This window comes from Melanotaenia boesemani, chromosome 16 (genome assembly GCF_017639745.1).
Source record: "Melanotaenia boesemani isolate fMelBoe1 chromosome 16, fMelBoe1.pri, whole genome shotgun sequence".
Classification (NCBI taxonomy): Eukaryota; Metazoa; Chordata; class Actinopteri; order Atheriniformes; family Melanotaeniidae; genus Melanotaenia; species Melanotaenia boesemani.
The window spans coordinates 29,942,018-29,956,650 of NC_055697.1; the positions used below are offsets into that span (position 1 = coordinate 29,942,018).

Sequence of the window (14,633 nt, forward strand, 5' to 3'; positions counted from 1 at the left end):
TGTTCTCAAGCAGAGGGAGGGCGAGGGGAGGATGGCGGCTGGGAGAGAGAGAGAGGCTAAGATCCAGGCCAGCCACTCTCGCTACAACGGCAGGTACCGTTCCTGTAATGGCACTTGCCGTTTCTGTAGCGGTAGTTACCGTTTTGCCACTGTGGGCTGGTTTTCACATTAGTGGTAACTCCTAATACAAGAAAAATATGCGTAGGTTTGCACAGATTAATCTGCACCTCAAGTGACGTACATACACCATGTAAGCTATAACGGACCAGCTTGATCTTTTGCGTTGGGTTGGAAACATTTTAGTAAGTAACTCGCCGGGCTGCAGACACGCCAGATCACGTCTGTGACGGCGCATCGCTGTGAAAGCAGCTTGCAGGCTTATTGGGCTCCGTCAGTCCAGGAGAGACGAGAATGGAGCAACATTCTGTCGTCCCGCAACGTCCCAACCAGCAGTGATCAGGGTCCACAAGCGTTAAATCTCCGTCCTTCAAACACCACTATGGACATGCCTGTATCTTTATGAAATGTCACGATCAACGGCAACGTTGCATTTAATTTTAAATAGGTCGTCGCCTGTCTTTCTGACTTAATGACCTTGCTTACTGAGACCGTTGAGGAAACGGTAACTGCCGTTGTAGCGAGAGTGGCTGGCTTGGATCTTAGCGTCTCTCTCTCTCTCTCTCTCCCCGCCGCCATCCTCCCCTCGCCCTCCCTCTGCTTGTAGCCGTTGAGAACAACTGCACAAAACTGACGTTACTCCATCTGCGATCGACTAGTTTTGCCTCACGTCAGGTCCCGGATGTGTGGCACAAAAGTTTGAATTTCAGATCTGAATTTGTATTTCAGATCTGAATTTGAATGGAGAGAACTGAAACTGAACTATGAAAATGAATTAGGGAATGAATTTTTTAAAATACAAAAGTTTCAACTTTACCAATAAACACATTCAAAAAACAAAGATTCAATATCAAATATGGTCATTTGGATTCAGTTTTTTAAGCAATTATTCAAACAGACATATTCAGATTCAAATTGAATGATTCAAATTCAAATATAAAGAATTCAGGATTCGCTCCCCAGTGGCACAAAGCTAATCCCATATCATCCAGACTGTCATTCTGCTGCTATAATGTTGGACAGGTAAAAAAAAAAGTTTTTTTGGTCTGGTCATTTCATCCTCCATGCAAAGCTTATTCGGGGAAGGGGGGGGCATCTTTCTTTATGTGCAATGAATAGTCGACCCGGTTATTTCATATTTAACGTGAAGCTTTGTCCGTGGTTTGTGCACGCGGCAGTGTCTGTGTCTTTAAATACCATCTAATGATCTGATTTACATGATGGCATGTAGGGTTGTGCATCTTCACCAGTCTCACGATTTGATTAGATTATAATTATCTTGTCAACAATTCGATTCAACGATGGATCATGATGCATCACGATGTGTTGCATCCTTAGTTTTCTTTATCCCCGAACATTGCGACTTTCTTTTTTTTTAAATACAAGCGGTCAGATACTTCTGACTTATTCTGTTTTAGAGATATTTCAGAAACCAATCTGAATGTCCTGATATTCAAAAACATTATAAACATGTAAACAGTGAAGTTATTTTAACATATTGTTAAACTTTAATTTTCCATTGCTGGCTAAATGTTACTATACTGTGACGTTCTGTTATCAGAAATGGTTTAGCAGCACTCTAATGGCGAGATTTCTTGCAGTAAAACATTGTGTTTTGTCCTTTCAGCTTTCCGTTGTCAGTTAATGTGGACGTTAGTAGGATGTTTTTCATGCTCTCCTTTATGGCCAGAAAAAATGCCTTTAAGCATTTTAATCAGTTTGTAATTAAACACAGAATATTGTTGAGGAAAACATTTGTTGATGGACGAAGTTGTTTTAATCCCTTTAGTCCGTTCGTGCATGCTAACCGCTAGCTTGCCAATATTATTTTCCATAGACATTAGCCTACCAGTTTTTATACATCTTGATGTGTAATGTTACGTGATTACCCTGAGACAGTGAATGTATTTCCAGTGAGATACCAGTGTATTTTCTGTATGTTTGCTTAGTTTGACAGTTTTCATAAGTAAAGGTTTCGAAATTGATTCAGCCTTGGATCTGCCGAGCTGTTGCAGCAGGCTGGATCACACCACACACAAGTGGCAGCAGAATATATGTATTATTTATTATCGATTGCTTTGTTGTTGCATCGATGCAGAATCGTCCACGTCCACATTGCAGCGCATTGTAGAAATGATTAAACTCAACACTCCAATGGCATGTCCATCACAGGTCACACCACAGCTGAACAAGTTAAATCTACCATAATCGTAATAATTGTGACTCGTATGACGGCTTAAAATGTAGGTCTTTGTAGGTTTAATTAACGTCAACATATCTGAGATCTAAACTTGAGAAGAATATTTAGAGCAACTCCAACTAAACAGCGACTTTAAATGTATTTTCCGATAACTGAACTTTGTTCTGGACTTCTAGAAAAATCTGTGTTTTTCGTTTTCCATGAGAAGCCAAGTCTTTGATATCAGGGCTGAAAGAATACATCAATCTACATCCATACACTGATTCAGCGACCGACGAGCCAGTTGCACCAACTGAAAATGCAAACGTTGATTAGAACTATATTTATTAAAATGTACTTTGAAAATTAAATAATGATTTTGCACCTACATCATTTTCCTAAGCTAATTGTTTTTTTTATGCTAGTGTTGCCATGGTGAGCAACCAGTGCAGATGTTTGTTCTCCTCTGGGAAATACATCAGTGGTTTGGAAACATTTTGGACAATTTGTGATTTATATAAATGGAGGTGATTGTGAAAAATCAGCATTTGATATCAGTTACTGGCTCCTGAATGATACTGTGGCAGCATATCTGCAAACATTGAATCCATATATCTTGCTGTAATCAAGCTTACATCCCTCAATATCAATGCTGTATTTATAATTGTTGTTGGATGAGTTTATAATTTGTATGGCTTCTTGTTTTGAATGTTAATAGATCATATACGCCAATATGGGCTGGGCATGGCAGTGTATGACACTTAAATAAAAATATTCATATAAACTGGCGATATTAAAACATCTAACAATATTTATAAATGAATAATTTCGTATACATAGTTTATTAAGTTAGATAAAGATGTTGGAACATAAGATTTTTTGGGGAATTTTGACATTGGGTTGATCAGGGAATGTGTAATACAGTAATTTGAACACACTGTTGAAATGTACAGTAAATGTAAATTTTGTCTTCTCAGGTCTTCATGCAAATCCAGTGGCTGTGGTTGTCATCCTGAATCACAATCAGTACAGGTAAGGAGGCATCAAAACGTTTTAATTGTACAGATTTTATGCTCAGATGGACAAAAACTTTGTGAGCTGCCCTTTTTTAATCCAACTCTCAGCAACAAACTGGTGCAAAATTACATAAAGACAATATATGTGCACTCAAACAGAGACATTACAACAGTAAAGACAAAGTTTGACATCAAACAAATCTGATTTGCATAAAATATTTTCAGATATGAACGGAGACACTGAGGAAATGAGCAACAAAAGGGAAACTGCACACACTCAATGACAAGAGTAGTGCATTTGGAAAACTTGCAGAATTGTTGACTTTGCATAATTAATCGTCCATGTCACAAATGTATGAGAAACGTATACTGTAGCTGTACAGTGTTACACAAAAAGGGATGTTAATGCCGTCAGTAGTTTGTTTGATAATACCAACCTTCAGGTTATGTCGTTGCCCAGAATAAAAATTAAAGTTGCATAATATTAATCCCGTGGACGGTCCTAGTGTAAAGCATTTTACTTATAGTGCATATAGACGGACCTGAGCAGTTATCAAAATCTACAACTTTAAATGTCGGTGCCATAAAACAAGGAACTTATTCTAAAAAAGGAAACATGTCAACGTGTACATCCAAACATCTTCATTAGCAAAAACAGTAGACTAAAAGTCTGAGTAACAGACCACCTCTGGTTTGTTTTTCTTCCAGCGATGCGTTCAAGTCAGCTTGTAAATCAGGACTCTCCATCTCAGCGTGGCACATGGAAACAACCTAGAAAATCTGCCAGCTTCTTCCATTTCTAACCAGAGCTGAGTTGGAGGAAGACATTCTTGTAGTCAGTCTGCAAAGGTTTTTTTTTTTTACTTGGCTCATTACACTGACACAGAGGAAAATGAAGAAGTCTTCTAGCTGCTCTGAGGGCAGAGTATCATTAACTCTCTGAAAAGCAGGCACTCATCCCACCGAAGGTTCGTCCAAACCCAGTTTTAACAGCTGGAGAGCATCTCCAGTTAAATCCCTTAGAGGAGGGCGATGGAAATGTTCATACACAGGTTCCTTGATGGTGTACGATGTGTTTGCGGTGTTTCAGACCCAGGGATCTGTCTTTGAAGTCCACCACTCGCTGCTGTGTTGTGTCCACCAGAGCACTGGCTATCGCAATACCTGTAACCCCAGAGAGGAAAGAGTTAACAGAAAACACAACAAAATGGATTTCTGGCTCAGCAGCACATTGTAGAGGTATGTACAAAACAAGCATCTTTGTGGGGCATATTTATCTTTCTTCTGAATTTTGGCTGATAGGATGCTTTAAGGCCACACAATTACAAAAAACTGGGATGCAGAGGAACCCAGTAGACCCTAACAGAACCGTGCAGGTAATGAAATTTAGACTGAAACTTTTATTGATCCCAAAGCTGAGAAATTAGGGGTTTCAGTAGCACGCATTGGCGTAAAAGACTCAAACAAACAAAATAAAGACGATAAACATACAAATCAATTTAAATAAGGATGTGCAAAATCAAATGTTCCCTGTCTGCTGGATGTTCTTTATTGAACAAAGTGATAAATGTGGCAGGTAAGACTGCAGGTATCGATTAAGCTTTTCCCTTTCCTGTGACTGTATGTCAGTAACAGATAAATATTTATATAATGCAATAAACTGACTTTACAGGATAACCAATATCCAGCTTGTTATATTTTAATTAAAATATAAGCAAATCAAATACAGAAAATGAAGGTTTTTCTATTTTTTTCCATATATATATATATGGGAGTCTCCTCATCCTTTAACTTCAAATAGCCATGCTCCAAAAATATATGAATTCTGTTTTAAGACTGAAACTTTCAGCATGATCCTTTATGTAACAGAACTTATCAATCCATTTCATATGATGCCCCTGCATCATTTTTTTATTCATTGTGTAAGATTAAAAAACCCTTTAAACTGGTTGTAGCTGTGGTGGCAGCAGTGCCACTACAGTAATTGTAGCAGCATTAAATTAGGTTTTAAATGGTTAAATTTGCTTGTCTATATGTAAAATGAATAAATAAATTCTAATGTTACATGACATAAAATTAGCATTAGCTTTAACCCTCAACAGGCCACGGAGGGGAAGAAAAAAAAAACACTGGCTTGCTGTGTCACCAGTAGCGTGCCATATGAGCTTTAATTAACATCTCATCTTCAACTCTGACACGAACCTCAACTAGAGTCCGCTACCACTGCCTGGTGCTTTGTGCAGAGATGTTGCGACATGGAAGTTGTTTTATTGTGAAAAGCTACAGTGAATGCATTGTAGTCTTTTCGTTTGGTCTGAGTTCAAAATTATCCTGCACTTGACATTTTCTCTTCCTATACTCTGCTCTGCAGATTCCATCATCTGCTGTTGCAAACAAACGTGCTTCTCGTTTACCAGCAGGTAATAACGGAAATAGGTTTTACAGACTGGAAGTGATGCATTTAAACAGAACGTTTTATTTTTTCTTCTTAAACAAAGCATCAAATAATTCAATTATAAGTTTCAGTCCTAGTGTCAGGAAAGGTTTCCTGCGTCTGACCAGTGTGTGATAGAGAGGATGGTCGGGGTTATCCATGATGGAAACCTTTTTGTTTCTACAGCTTTGACATTGTCCAGTTTGTGACCCAGTGACAGAGCCAGCCTTCTGTCTGTTGGTATTGCTGGTTCTGATGCTGAGTCCCCTGCACACACAGCAAAGAGAAGCCATCTGTAGAACCGTGATGACCACAAAAGACCAGCACCGAAACTAAATCTTGCAAGAACTGCTCTTTCCCCATCCCCTAGCTTTTGCAGCTGAGAATTGGACCGCCAGTCTTCCCGCTTTTGGCTGCCGCCCAGCTCAGGTTGCCCCTGGCCCCTCCTTCAGATGGTAAATCCACAGGAGAAGGGGCCCCTGTAACTCTTTCGGGAATAGCCCGGCTACTTGCCTTAGTGCCTCAGTCGGGCAGTATAGCTGACTGATCTACTATGCTGCCTCTTTTTGAGAATGTATGTTGCATCTCCACCATGTTTGCTATTGTCTGAAACTGACGTTGGATCTAAGACGTAACGCTGTACTGCCCAACCTAGAAAAAACAGCAGAAACTTCTGGAGTTTATCAACATCTATTTAGATACTGTTGTCCTGCAGCACAGGAGACGAGGAGGTCAGACACCGAGGTTATTCGGCCACAGATTCCTCCTGCAGCATGTTGTACATCTCTGAACAACTTGTAGTTGAGCTTGCCTGTCGGAGCAGGCAGGATGTGCCGAGGCGTCAGAGGCCCAGAGCATTGCGCTACCTTGGCAGTTGTTCTGCTGTTAATGTAGTTTTAGTGTCATGGCAGCTCGTCCTGTCTTTTCCTTCCCAACAACTGTGGGCCCGACGATGCATGGTCATTACGACGAGAGCTCAATCAGCTGGAATGCAGGAGCCAAACAAACAAACCAGGCAAACAGTGGAGGGAATCTGCTGAGCTCTTGATATGATTTGGATGCAGAATATTTTTTAGCATTTCACACCCGGATGATTCTTGGGATTTTTTTTTTCTTTTCAGTGGGTGGAAAGGGGAAAGCCGATTACACTGTCAGTCTGTTTGCAAAACATTTCTGTGCACAGGTGCAAGCAAAGTTGTGATACAGTGGAACGTGGCAGCCAGCTTTAATATGCTGTTCCTGTGAACACATGGTGAAAGATGAATGGCCAGCAGCACCTGCTCTGTTGGAGTACGGGTAGCTTCGGCTCAGAAATGGTTTTCTTTATTTTCACTGTTCCAGTATTTATGTTTCGAACGGTTGCTGCGCTGCTAAAAGGCACCTGGAGTTAAAAACTAGCTCAATGTTTTGTTTTAAAGTTGTTGACATTTTCATAATATAGTTTAGAAAGAAGTCTCGAGTCCTGGAAGAGGGTACTGTGGCCTTTCCTAATTTTCTTTGAGAAGAATCTTGAGTTCATATGCATATTGCGATTTTGTTGGAATGGGACTTTTTCGTTACTTTGTTAGCATCAAAAGATAAACTTAAAGATCAATAAGGAGTCTTATTGCTCATTTATGCTATGTATGTATGTAAATCAGCACCATGGTTTTCAAGCAAACATCCCAGCCCTCATACTTCCATGCATCCTTTATAGAGGTCAGACATCAGATATAACATCAAGCATTGCAACGGTGTAGACTACGTTTATTCTCAGATCGAAACATGAAAGAAGCAGTAGACGATGGTGGTCTGTGTGTCCACTAAATACACTGTGGCTTGTCATTTTCATTGGTGGCACAACAGGTCTGGTGGTTCCGTGTTCGGGAAAGCAGCTGAAAACACTCTGAAAAACGGACCAAATTATGCATGTAAAGGCCTGTATGACGAAAAGAAGATTCCATCTTCATCATGCAGCATAAATCCACTTTATGGTGGATTTACACCAGGACGGTCCAGATGACTCAGTTTGCTTGGGCAGGAAAGCTGAGAAAAGCAAATCATCTGGAAATAAGGGCTGGGTATCGTCACTAACTTCCCTGATTAGATGTTGATTCAATATTGGTTCATTTACAGCCAACTGTGTAACACCACCTATTTATCTGAGAATGTCTTTGATATTCAAGAAAAATATTTTTATAAAACACTGAGTCCATTTACGCGACAAAATCAGTTATCTGAGGGTAATTAGTTAATAGTAATAATCTGAGGTGGCACATCTACATGCATTTATGAAATACTGTTCCAATGCAGTGTTTCCTCAGATTCAGAGCAGATTTGTGCTGTGATGTAGTAAAAACACACTCAGGACACTTAATAAGTAAAACTTTTTAAAAGTCCCGTCGCTTCCAACCTCTCTGGTTTCTTTCAGTCTGATTTAGCCTCCTGTGCAGCATCACATTATTTAGTTAGAAGCCCAAAATCAAACCTGTTTTAAACTTATTACTAAATTCAAGTCTTCAAAACTATAATAAAATTATCATCATATGATGAAAATAAGGAATTTGGCTCCATCAGGATAATCCACCAGACTCTAGCGTTCTTCCAGACTGACTGCGTTTAACAATTGAAGATGTGACTTATTTGAAGAACAAATTATTTACAATTAGCGTTGATAAATAAAATATTATGTTTATTTAAGTTAAATGTTTTAAAGAGATGGAGTGTTTAATTTCATCCTGATTTATTAGTAAAATTTATTTCACACAATGAGACAAGTTTAATAATCTCTGATTCTTGTGTTAATATTAAAATTCCATTACCCACAATGCATTTGAACAGAGAAACCCTTCCCTTTGGCTTGGCATGAAATGAGTTGCATCAGGAAGAGAATTTAAGAGTATTTATTTCCCTGTAACGTGTGCATCAAGTTTGTTAACTAAAGTTGACATTCGACTGCAAGCCAGAGCCTTGTGTCATATTTTTTCATGTAGTTCAGTTGAGCTGCAATAGAAGAGGAAGAAAACTTGTTCCTCTATTGTAGAGATGGGCTGATACTGATCCTACCAAAAGTAAGGGGATCGGTATTGGCGAGTATTTCTGTCAAAACACCATCTGTTGCCACGGAAACGGAATCATAATTCTTTGTTTCCTGCCCAACACAACCACACAGACACAGGAAGTCACGCAATCTTGCGTGACCATTGTTTTGAGTTGCAGCTGCACGTGAGTCACTGTTGTGCTGACATTTAGCATTAATGGTACGTTAGTAATTTGGCATCATTACTCATTGAAAAATCCTGCTAGCAAAACGGCGACATGTCTCATATGCAGGGCTGAAGCTTCCAGCTTTACCACCAGCGACTTTTTGAAGGATTTTGGTTGAAATCACGTGAAAGAACATGAATTTGTTTCTTTAAAGAAAATGTGCAACGAAGCACAGCAATAACAAACGTTGGCAAAAGCTTTTAAAAATCATGAAGAATTTGCAGAAGGAAGCCACGTCGATAACAAACTTAGTCTTAAAGTTTATTGTCCTGGATTAACAGCCCCTGTTCTTTGTAGAAAACGTTCACTGCACGTCCAATTTCAAAGTAGTATTTAATAGAAATTTTTGATCCAAGCTTATTTACTCGATTAAAACAGTTCTGTGGCCGTCGTGGATTTAACGTGTTAATAAAACATGAATTAAATAAATATTAAGGCTGTCAAAAATAATGCGTCAACAGCAGTACTAATACACCGTCTACTCCTCCTCTCTCTCTTGTTGTTCTGTGACTGGGTATCGATCAGCTGATCAGCTTCTCTGGGGCTAAAATTGTCTTTCTTGTTGTTTGTTTTTTATTCATCTGTGAAGGAGGAAACTAGCGGTTTGTGGTTCATCTTATATTTAACCCAAAGTCTAGTTATTGGACGTGCTAGCAATAGCAAAAATGTATCTGTCACTAGAAGCTGAAAAATGGAATAGAATTTATAGACCTCTTAATTAAATAACACTGGAATCTGAACATCCCTAATCTATTGGTTAAATCAAGACAACTTAGGTTTCTACCAGAACTTTTACTGAATCCTTCCACGTCTGACTGCTAGACATTCCTGCTGTGCAGACCAGCATCCATACGCGCTTATGTTTTAGTTGTGTTTACCCACAATGCATTTTGCTTTGTAGTCCCCTTCCTGTATTTAGTCTGATTCAAGTGGATAGAGTCCGCTTCTTTAATCTGCATTAGAATTCTTTTGTGCAAAACCTTAAACGAAGCAGACTTTCAGAGAAAACAGACCAGAATTTGAATCAAAAAGGCTGCTGGGATTGCACTTTACATTAAAACAAACCTGCAAACAAAAACAGCATCTTTATGAAAACTTTGTTTACAAGTTGTGTATGTCAAGAATCACATCACCCCTTTAGAAAATTAGCCAATCAGATGACACTTACCCACGAGAAAGCTCTGGCTTGTTCTGAAAAAACTACCACCTGTTTGAAGATGTGACGGATGCACAGTTAGGCCTAATCCCATTTTTCTTTTACCTTTTTTCTCCCAATAAAGAAAAAAGGTAGGTGAGTGATCTCTCCCAACGAGAGAGATCACTCTGCAAGCAACTTTATTTTGAAACCTATTGTCATACACAGACTATGGTAAAGTAAGATAGAAGAAAAAAAAAGAAAAACTAATGAAAATGATCCCAGCCGGCAAGCTCATCGCGCTCATTTTTTCTTACCACGCAATTAATTGACTTATTGCAACAGGCCGAGTTATCTTCCCATTACATGTAGCCACCATCAGTTCTGATGCTAAAACTCATCTGTAACAAGAGCATAATTCTGAAAAACTTAAAACATAATATATGTTCTGATGGGACAACTGAATATTTCTACTTCAAAATAGCTTTCGCCTTTGATAAAGTGCTATTATAATCATGTTGTTTCTTCTAGGTGAACAGACGCGTCTCATTTTGCAAAAATAAATTGGTCAAAAGTAATCAAATTATGCTGCAGGTGAGTGCAAGTGCTCATTTGCTACCCTGGTGACCATCTGTATTAATGTGATTGTTTTGTCAGGTGAATTGAAACATCATTAGCACCCCAGCCATCGCCACGTCCTGAGAGACTAATGGAGTCATTATCAAAATTCCCTGGGAACGTATACGGAAACGGGTCAGGAGCTGGAGAACATTTACAGCAGGAGCCTGCTGGCTGACCAGCATCACCCCCAGACCCGAGCGTGGAAACATCAAAGATCACTTTCCCAGGGAGTGATTGGTGTCTGGTAAGCTGCAAATGAATTGCCCATATGGTACAAATAAATTTTTCTGAATCTGATTGCTCTGAGTGAAGGCACATGGGATGAAAACATGCATAAGATCCATTGTAGAAAATCAAGGTCAGTCAAACAGCAACACATGCTTATTCAAATATTAATGCCTCTGTTTTTCGGTTTAAACAGACCAGCAAACAAGACACAGCAACGGCTGCTTTGATGTTTGTAAGATTTAAGTCTGATCCTGATAAACTAGGATGCCTTTTATTAATAGTGCATGACAGTGTTTGATGGAGCCTGTCCTGTTTAAAAGATGCAGGAAGGAAAAATGTCTCCAAATTACCCCATACTCAAACAAAGCCCCCCAAAAAACAATTTGCATTTAATGTAATTTACAAAATGAATGAAATAAATTATACGTGTATAAAATGTCAGGTTTCACCTTTTAAAGCGTTTATCAATCCTTCATGTGAAAATGCGACCAAGGGTCAAGAGACTGATGGAGGAGACAGACAGGGGCTTATTCCACTGGGATGGATGGTTTCAAATGCAGAGTAGATCGAAGTATCAGAGATCCATTCCAGGTCAATGGACCCGAGTTAGTGAGCTCTGCACTCCGATTTCTGTCAAGCAACTATCCAGTCAGACATCCAGAGGGAGACAGTGGAACTTAAAAGAGGAGGAGGAGGTTGACGCACTGAGAGGAAGGAAGGGGTGATATACCCAGAGCAACGCTTTCCAGCCAGTAGTCACTGTCTCCTCAGGGAGGGTGGAGAAGCTGAGCCTACCCACAACTCTGTTTGGAGGTTTTTACTGATTATTAAAATTATCAACAGATCATGTTGCCTTGTTGGGATTGTCATATTTCTGTGTGATACAGGGTTTCCTCAGCTTTGCATGCACTTGCATGACTTAAGGCAGGTACACACAAGGATTTTTTTTTTTTTTTATCAGTCCGAGGCCTCACCGGTTAAGATAAAAAAAAATCAGGCATTTAACAGTTTTGATCATACTGTGTGCGGTGTGCTCCGATTATCTAATCACAGAACAACACACAAACAACGATGCTGTCCCACAATCTCACGTGACCCGACGGGATCTAACAAAAACGTAGAAGAAACATAGCAACACCCAGCATGGAAGAGGATATACAGGACGAGGGAATGATGGGGGTCTCGGGACTATTGTTAACAGAAAAAGCCAGAACTGAAAAAAAAAAAAAAAATAACAGACTAGAGTAGGCGTGAACACGGACTTTATATCCTTCCTTGTTCCCCAGCCAGCTCGCTCTCTGATTGGCTACATTCTGTACCACGTCACCATTCACACAGTCACAATTCATGAGTCGTCGGCTTTTCTCACACATATGAAGACATCGGATGGTAAATATTGAACATGTTTAATATTTCTCCACTACGACCCGTTATGCAGCAGATTATTGGGACAAATCTGCTCTTAACACACCTCAGACCAAATGATAATTGTACAGGAAAAATCTTATAAGACTCACGATAATCAGGTGTCTGCCGTCCTTGGTCGGGAAGAGGCAAAATCGTGACAAAAGCTGCCCGATAATCTTTGTGTGTACCAGGCTTTACTGAGACTCGGCATGATTTTAGCATATATACTATTTTTCAGTGTATTACCGCTCACATTAGAAGCTAATGCTAAGACCGCGGGCACCGCCACATTCAACAACAGGAAGTGATTTTACCATGCACGCACGTAAATAAATACAATATGGTCCTTTTAAGCCATTTTCCTCTAGAACAGGTGTACACTTCGTCCTTTTACGAAAAAGTAAACAGTCTGGCGCTAGTTATCAGGTGCTGACGACGGTGAGCACACAGTGTGCATGCGTCAACCAGCCGAAAACTAGACAAAAATAGTTTTCAAAATTCTCTCAGCCAGGTGAAGATGGAAGCACTGCCGCGAGGAGCAGCTGGAGTATTTCTCCTGCTAACTGAACTTGAAGAATATTTAGAGCAACCAAATGAAAGTTTCATCAAATATTTAAATAAAAAAATTTAATATTTTTGCTCCATCACAGCTTTTTTGGCTGTGAATCTGGGGAAACACTGTATTGTTATGGTATTTCAGAAATGCATGTAGATGCGTCAGACCACATTATTACAGTAATCTGATTACTCCCAGATAACTGATTTTGATTGTCACATAAATGGACTCAGTGTTTTATAAAAAAAAAAAAAAGTTATCTGTGAATGTCTTTAATATTGAAGAAAAATAGGTGATGTTACACGATTATCTGTAAATGAATCGAAATAGGCTGCTGTGAATCAAATCCAAATTAGTGACGATACCCAGCCCTAGAACTCCCTGCTGCTCTTTCCCGCTCTGCTCTCCACTTTTCTCTCCCCGAATAGTTTCGCACAGTTAACGTTGGGAAAAGTTAATTCTGTAAAAGTCTGAAACTTTCTCAGCCTGCAAGGTGAGGGCCTGCCTTCTGCTTGTTTTGAAAAAAAACAACAAAGATGATGCACTTCAATAACTTTCTTTCATACATTGGAAGTGGCACAAAATATTGCAGCTTTTTACCGCCTAAGATAACTATTTAGTTCAGACAATTTATATTCAGAGTGGATCTCTGCTTTTTGACGAAGATGTCCTGCTTGCTTCTTCGGGCTATGATCTTCAGCTCTCACATGGAGGTTTGCAGCAGAGTGTGAAGCAACTGAGATGAGGATCGGCACCCACCCGGGCAAGAAACGGAGTTAAAGTATTTTTAGGGTCTTGTTGACAAGTGAAGAAGAATGGAGCGGGAGACTGACAGATGTATCAGCGCAGCCTCTGTCGTGGTGAAGAAGGAGCTGAGCCAAAAAGCAAAGCTTTTGATTTACTGGTCGATCTATGTTCCTACACTCACCTATGGTCATGAGCTGTGATCGCAGATACAAGCCAATGAAATAAGTTTCCTCTACAGGGTGCCTGGGCACTCCCTTAAAGGTGAGAAGCTCAGTCATCTGGGATGGACTCGTTGCTTCTCCATTTCCAGAGAAGCCAGATGAGGTGACTCGGGCATCTGGTTAGTACATCTGGATGCCTCCCTGGTGAGGGTTTCCAGGCATGTCCCACCAGGAGAAGGCGGCCCCGGGGAAGAATGAACACATGCTGGAGGGACTATGTCTCACCTGACCTGGAGACACTTAGGAATTCCCTGGGATGAGCTAGAGAAGTGTCCACGCAAAGCAAAGTTTAGGCACCCGTGACCCAACCTCAGCTAAGTGGCAGTAGATGGATGGATGGCCCATTCTCCAGAGTTTTCTGCTTATGTGGGAAAACTTCTAACATGCTCCTCACATGGCTTTGGATGAGTAGCTGACACACTGACCTCATTTCACCCTGGGTAAGAAACATGAAATACAACTGAACCGAAAACAGTCAACTACTCAGAAACGTGACAGGATAAAGGTCCATTCAGCTTCAACTTGCAGATCAGTAAAGAAATCAGTCCAAGATGATACCTGATCATTTTCACTGATCAGTTTGTAAAGCAGCAGGAGACAGATGCTTCACTGTTCACCATTCAGTTTGACCTAAAGACAAACCTAGTAAGGTTTAACTGATCCATTTGATTAGAGTTTTTTAGAATCAATTTCCTGTTCAGGAGAAATAAAGTACTCCCTTCTGCC

The 14,633-nt window shown here is 39.9% G+C and overlaps 1 protein-coding gene and 1 long non-coding RNA gene across 4 annotated transcripts in view; one reads left to right on the top strand and one right to left on the bottom strand.

Annotated features, from left to right (window-relative positions):
- Positions 1–11,782, top strand: part of LOC121655844 — a 40,414-nt gene extending 28,632 nt beyond the window's left edge. The window contains exons 2-4 of the long non-coding RNA XR_006013322.1: positions 3,274–3,328; positions 4,403–4,551; positions 10,785–11,782. This is a non-coding gene — a long non-coding RNA (uncharacterized LOC121655844). The remainder of the gene's footprint in view (positions 1–3,273; positions 3,329–4,402; positions 4,552–10,784) is intronic.
- The window catches only part of atrnl1a (attractin-like 1a), a 317,476-nt gene continuing 306,172 nt past the window's right edge, over positions 3,330–14,633 (bottom strand). For all 3 annotated transcript variants that reach the window (XM_042010699.1, XM_042010700.1, XM_042010698.1), the window contains one exon: positions 3,330–4,476. In XM_042010699.1, the coding sequence (XP_041866633.1) occupies positions 4,355–4,476 (122 nt within the window). In that variant the 3' untranslated portion in view covers positions 3,330–4,354. The remainder of the gene's footprint in view (positions 4,477–14,633) is intronic.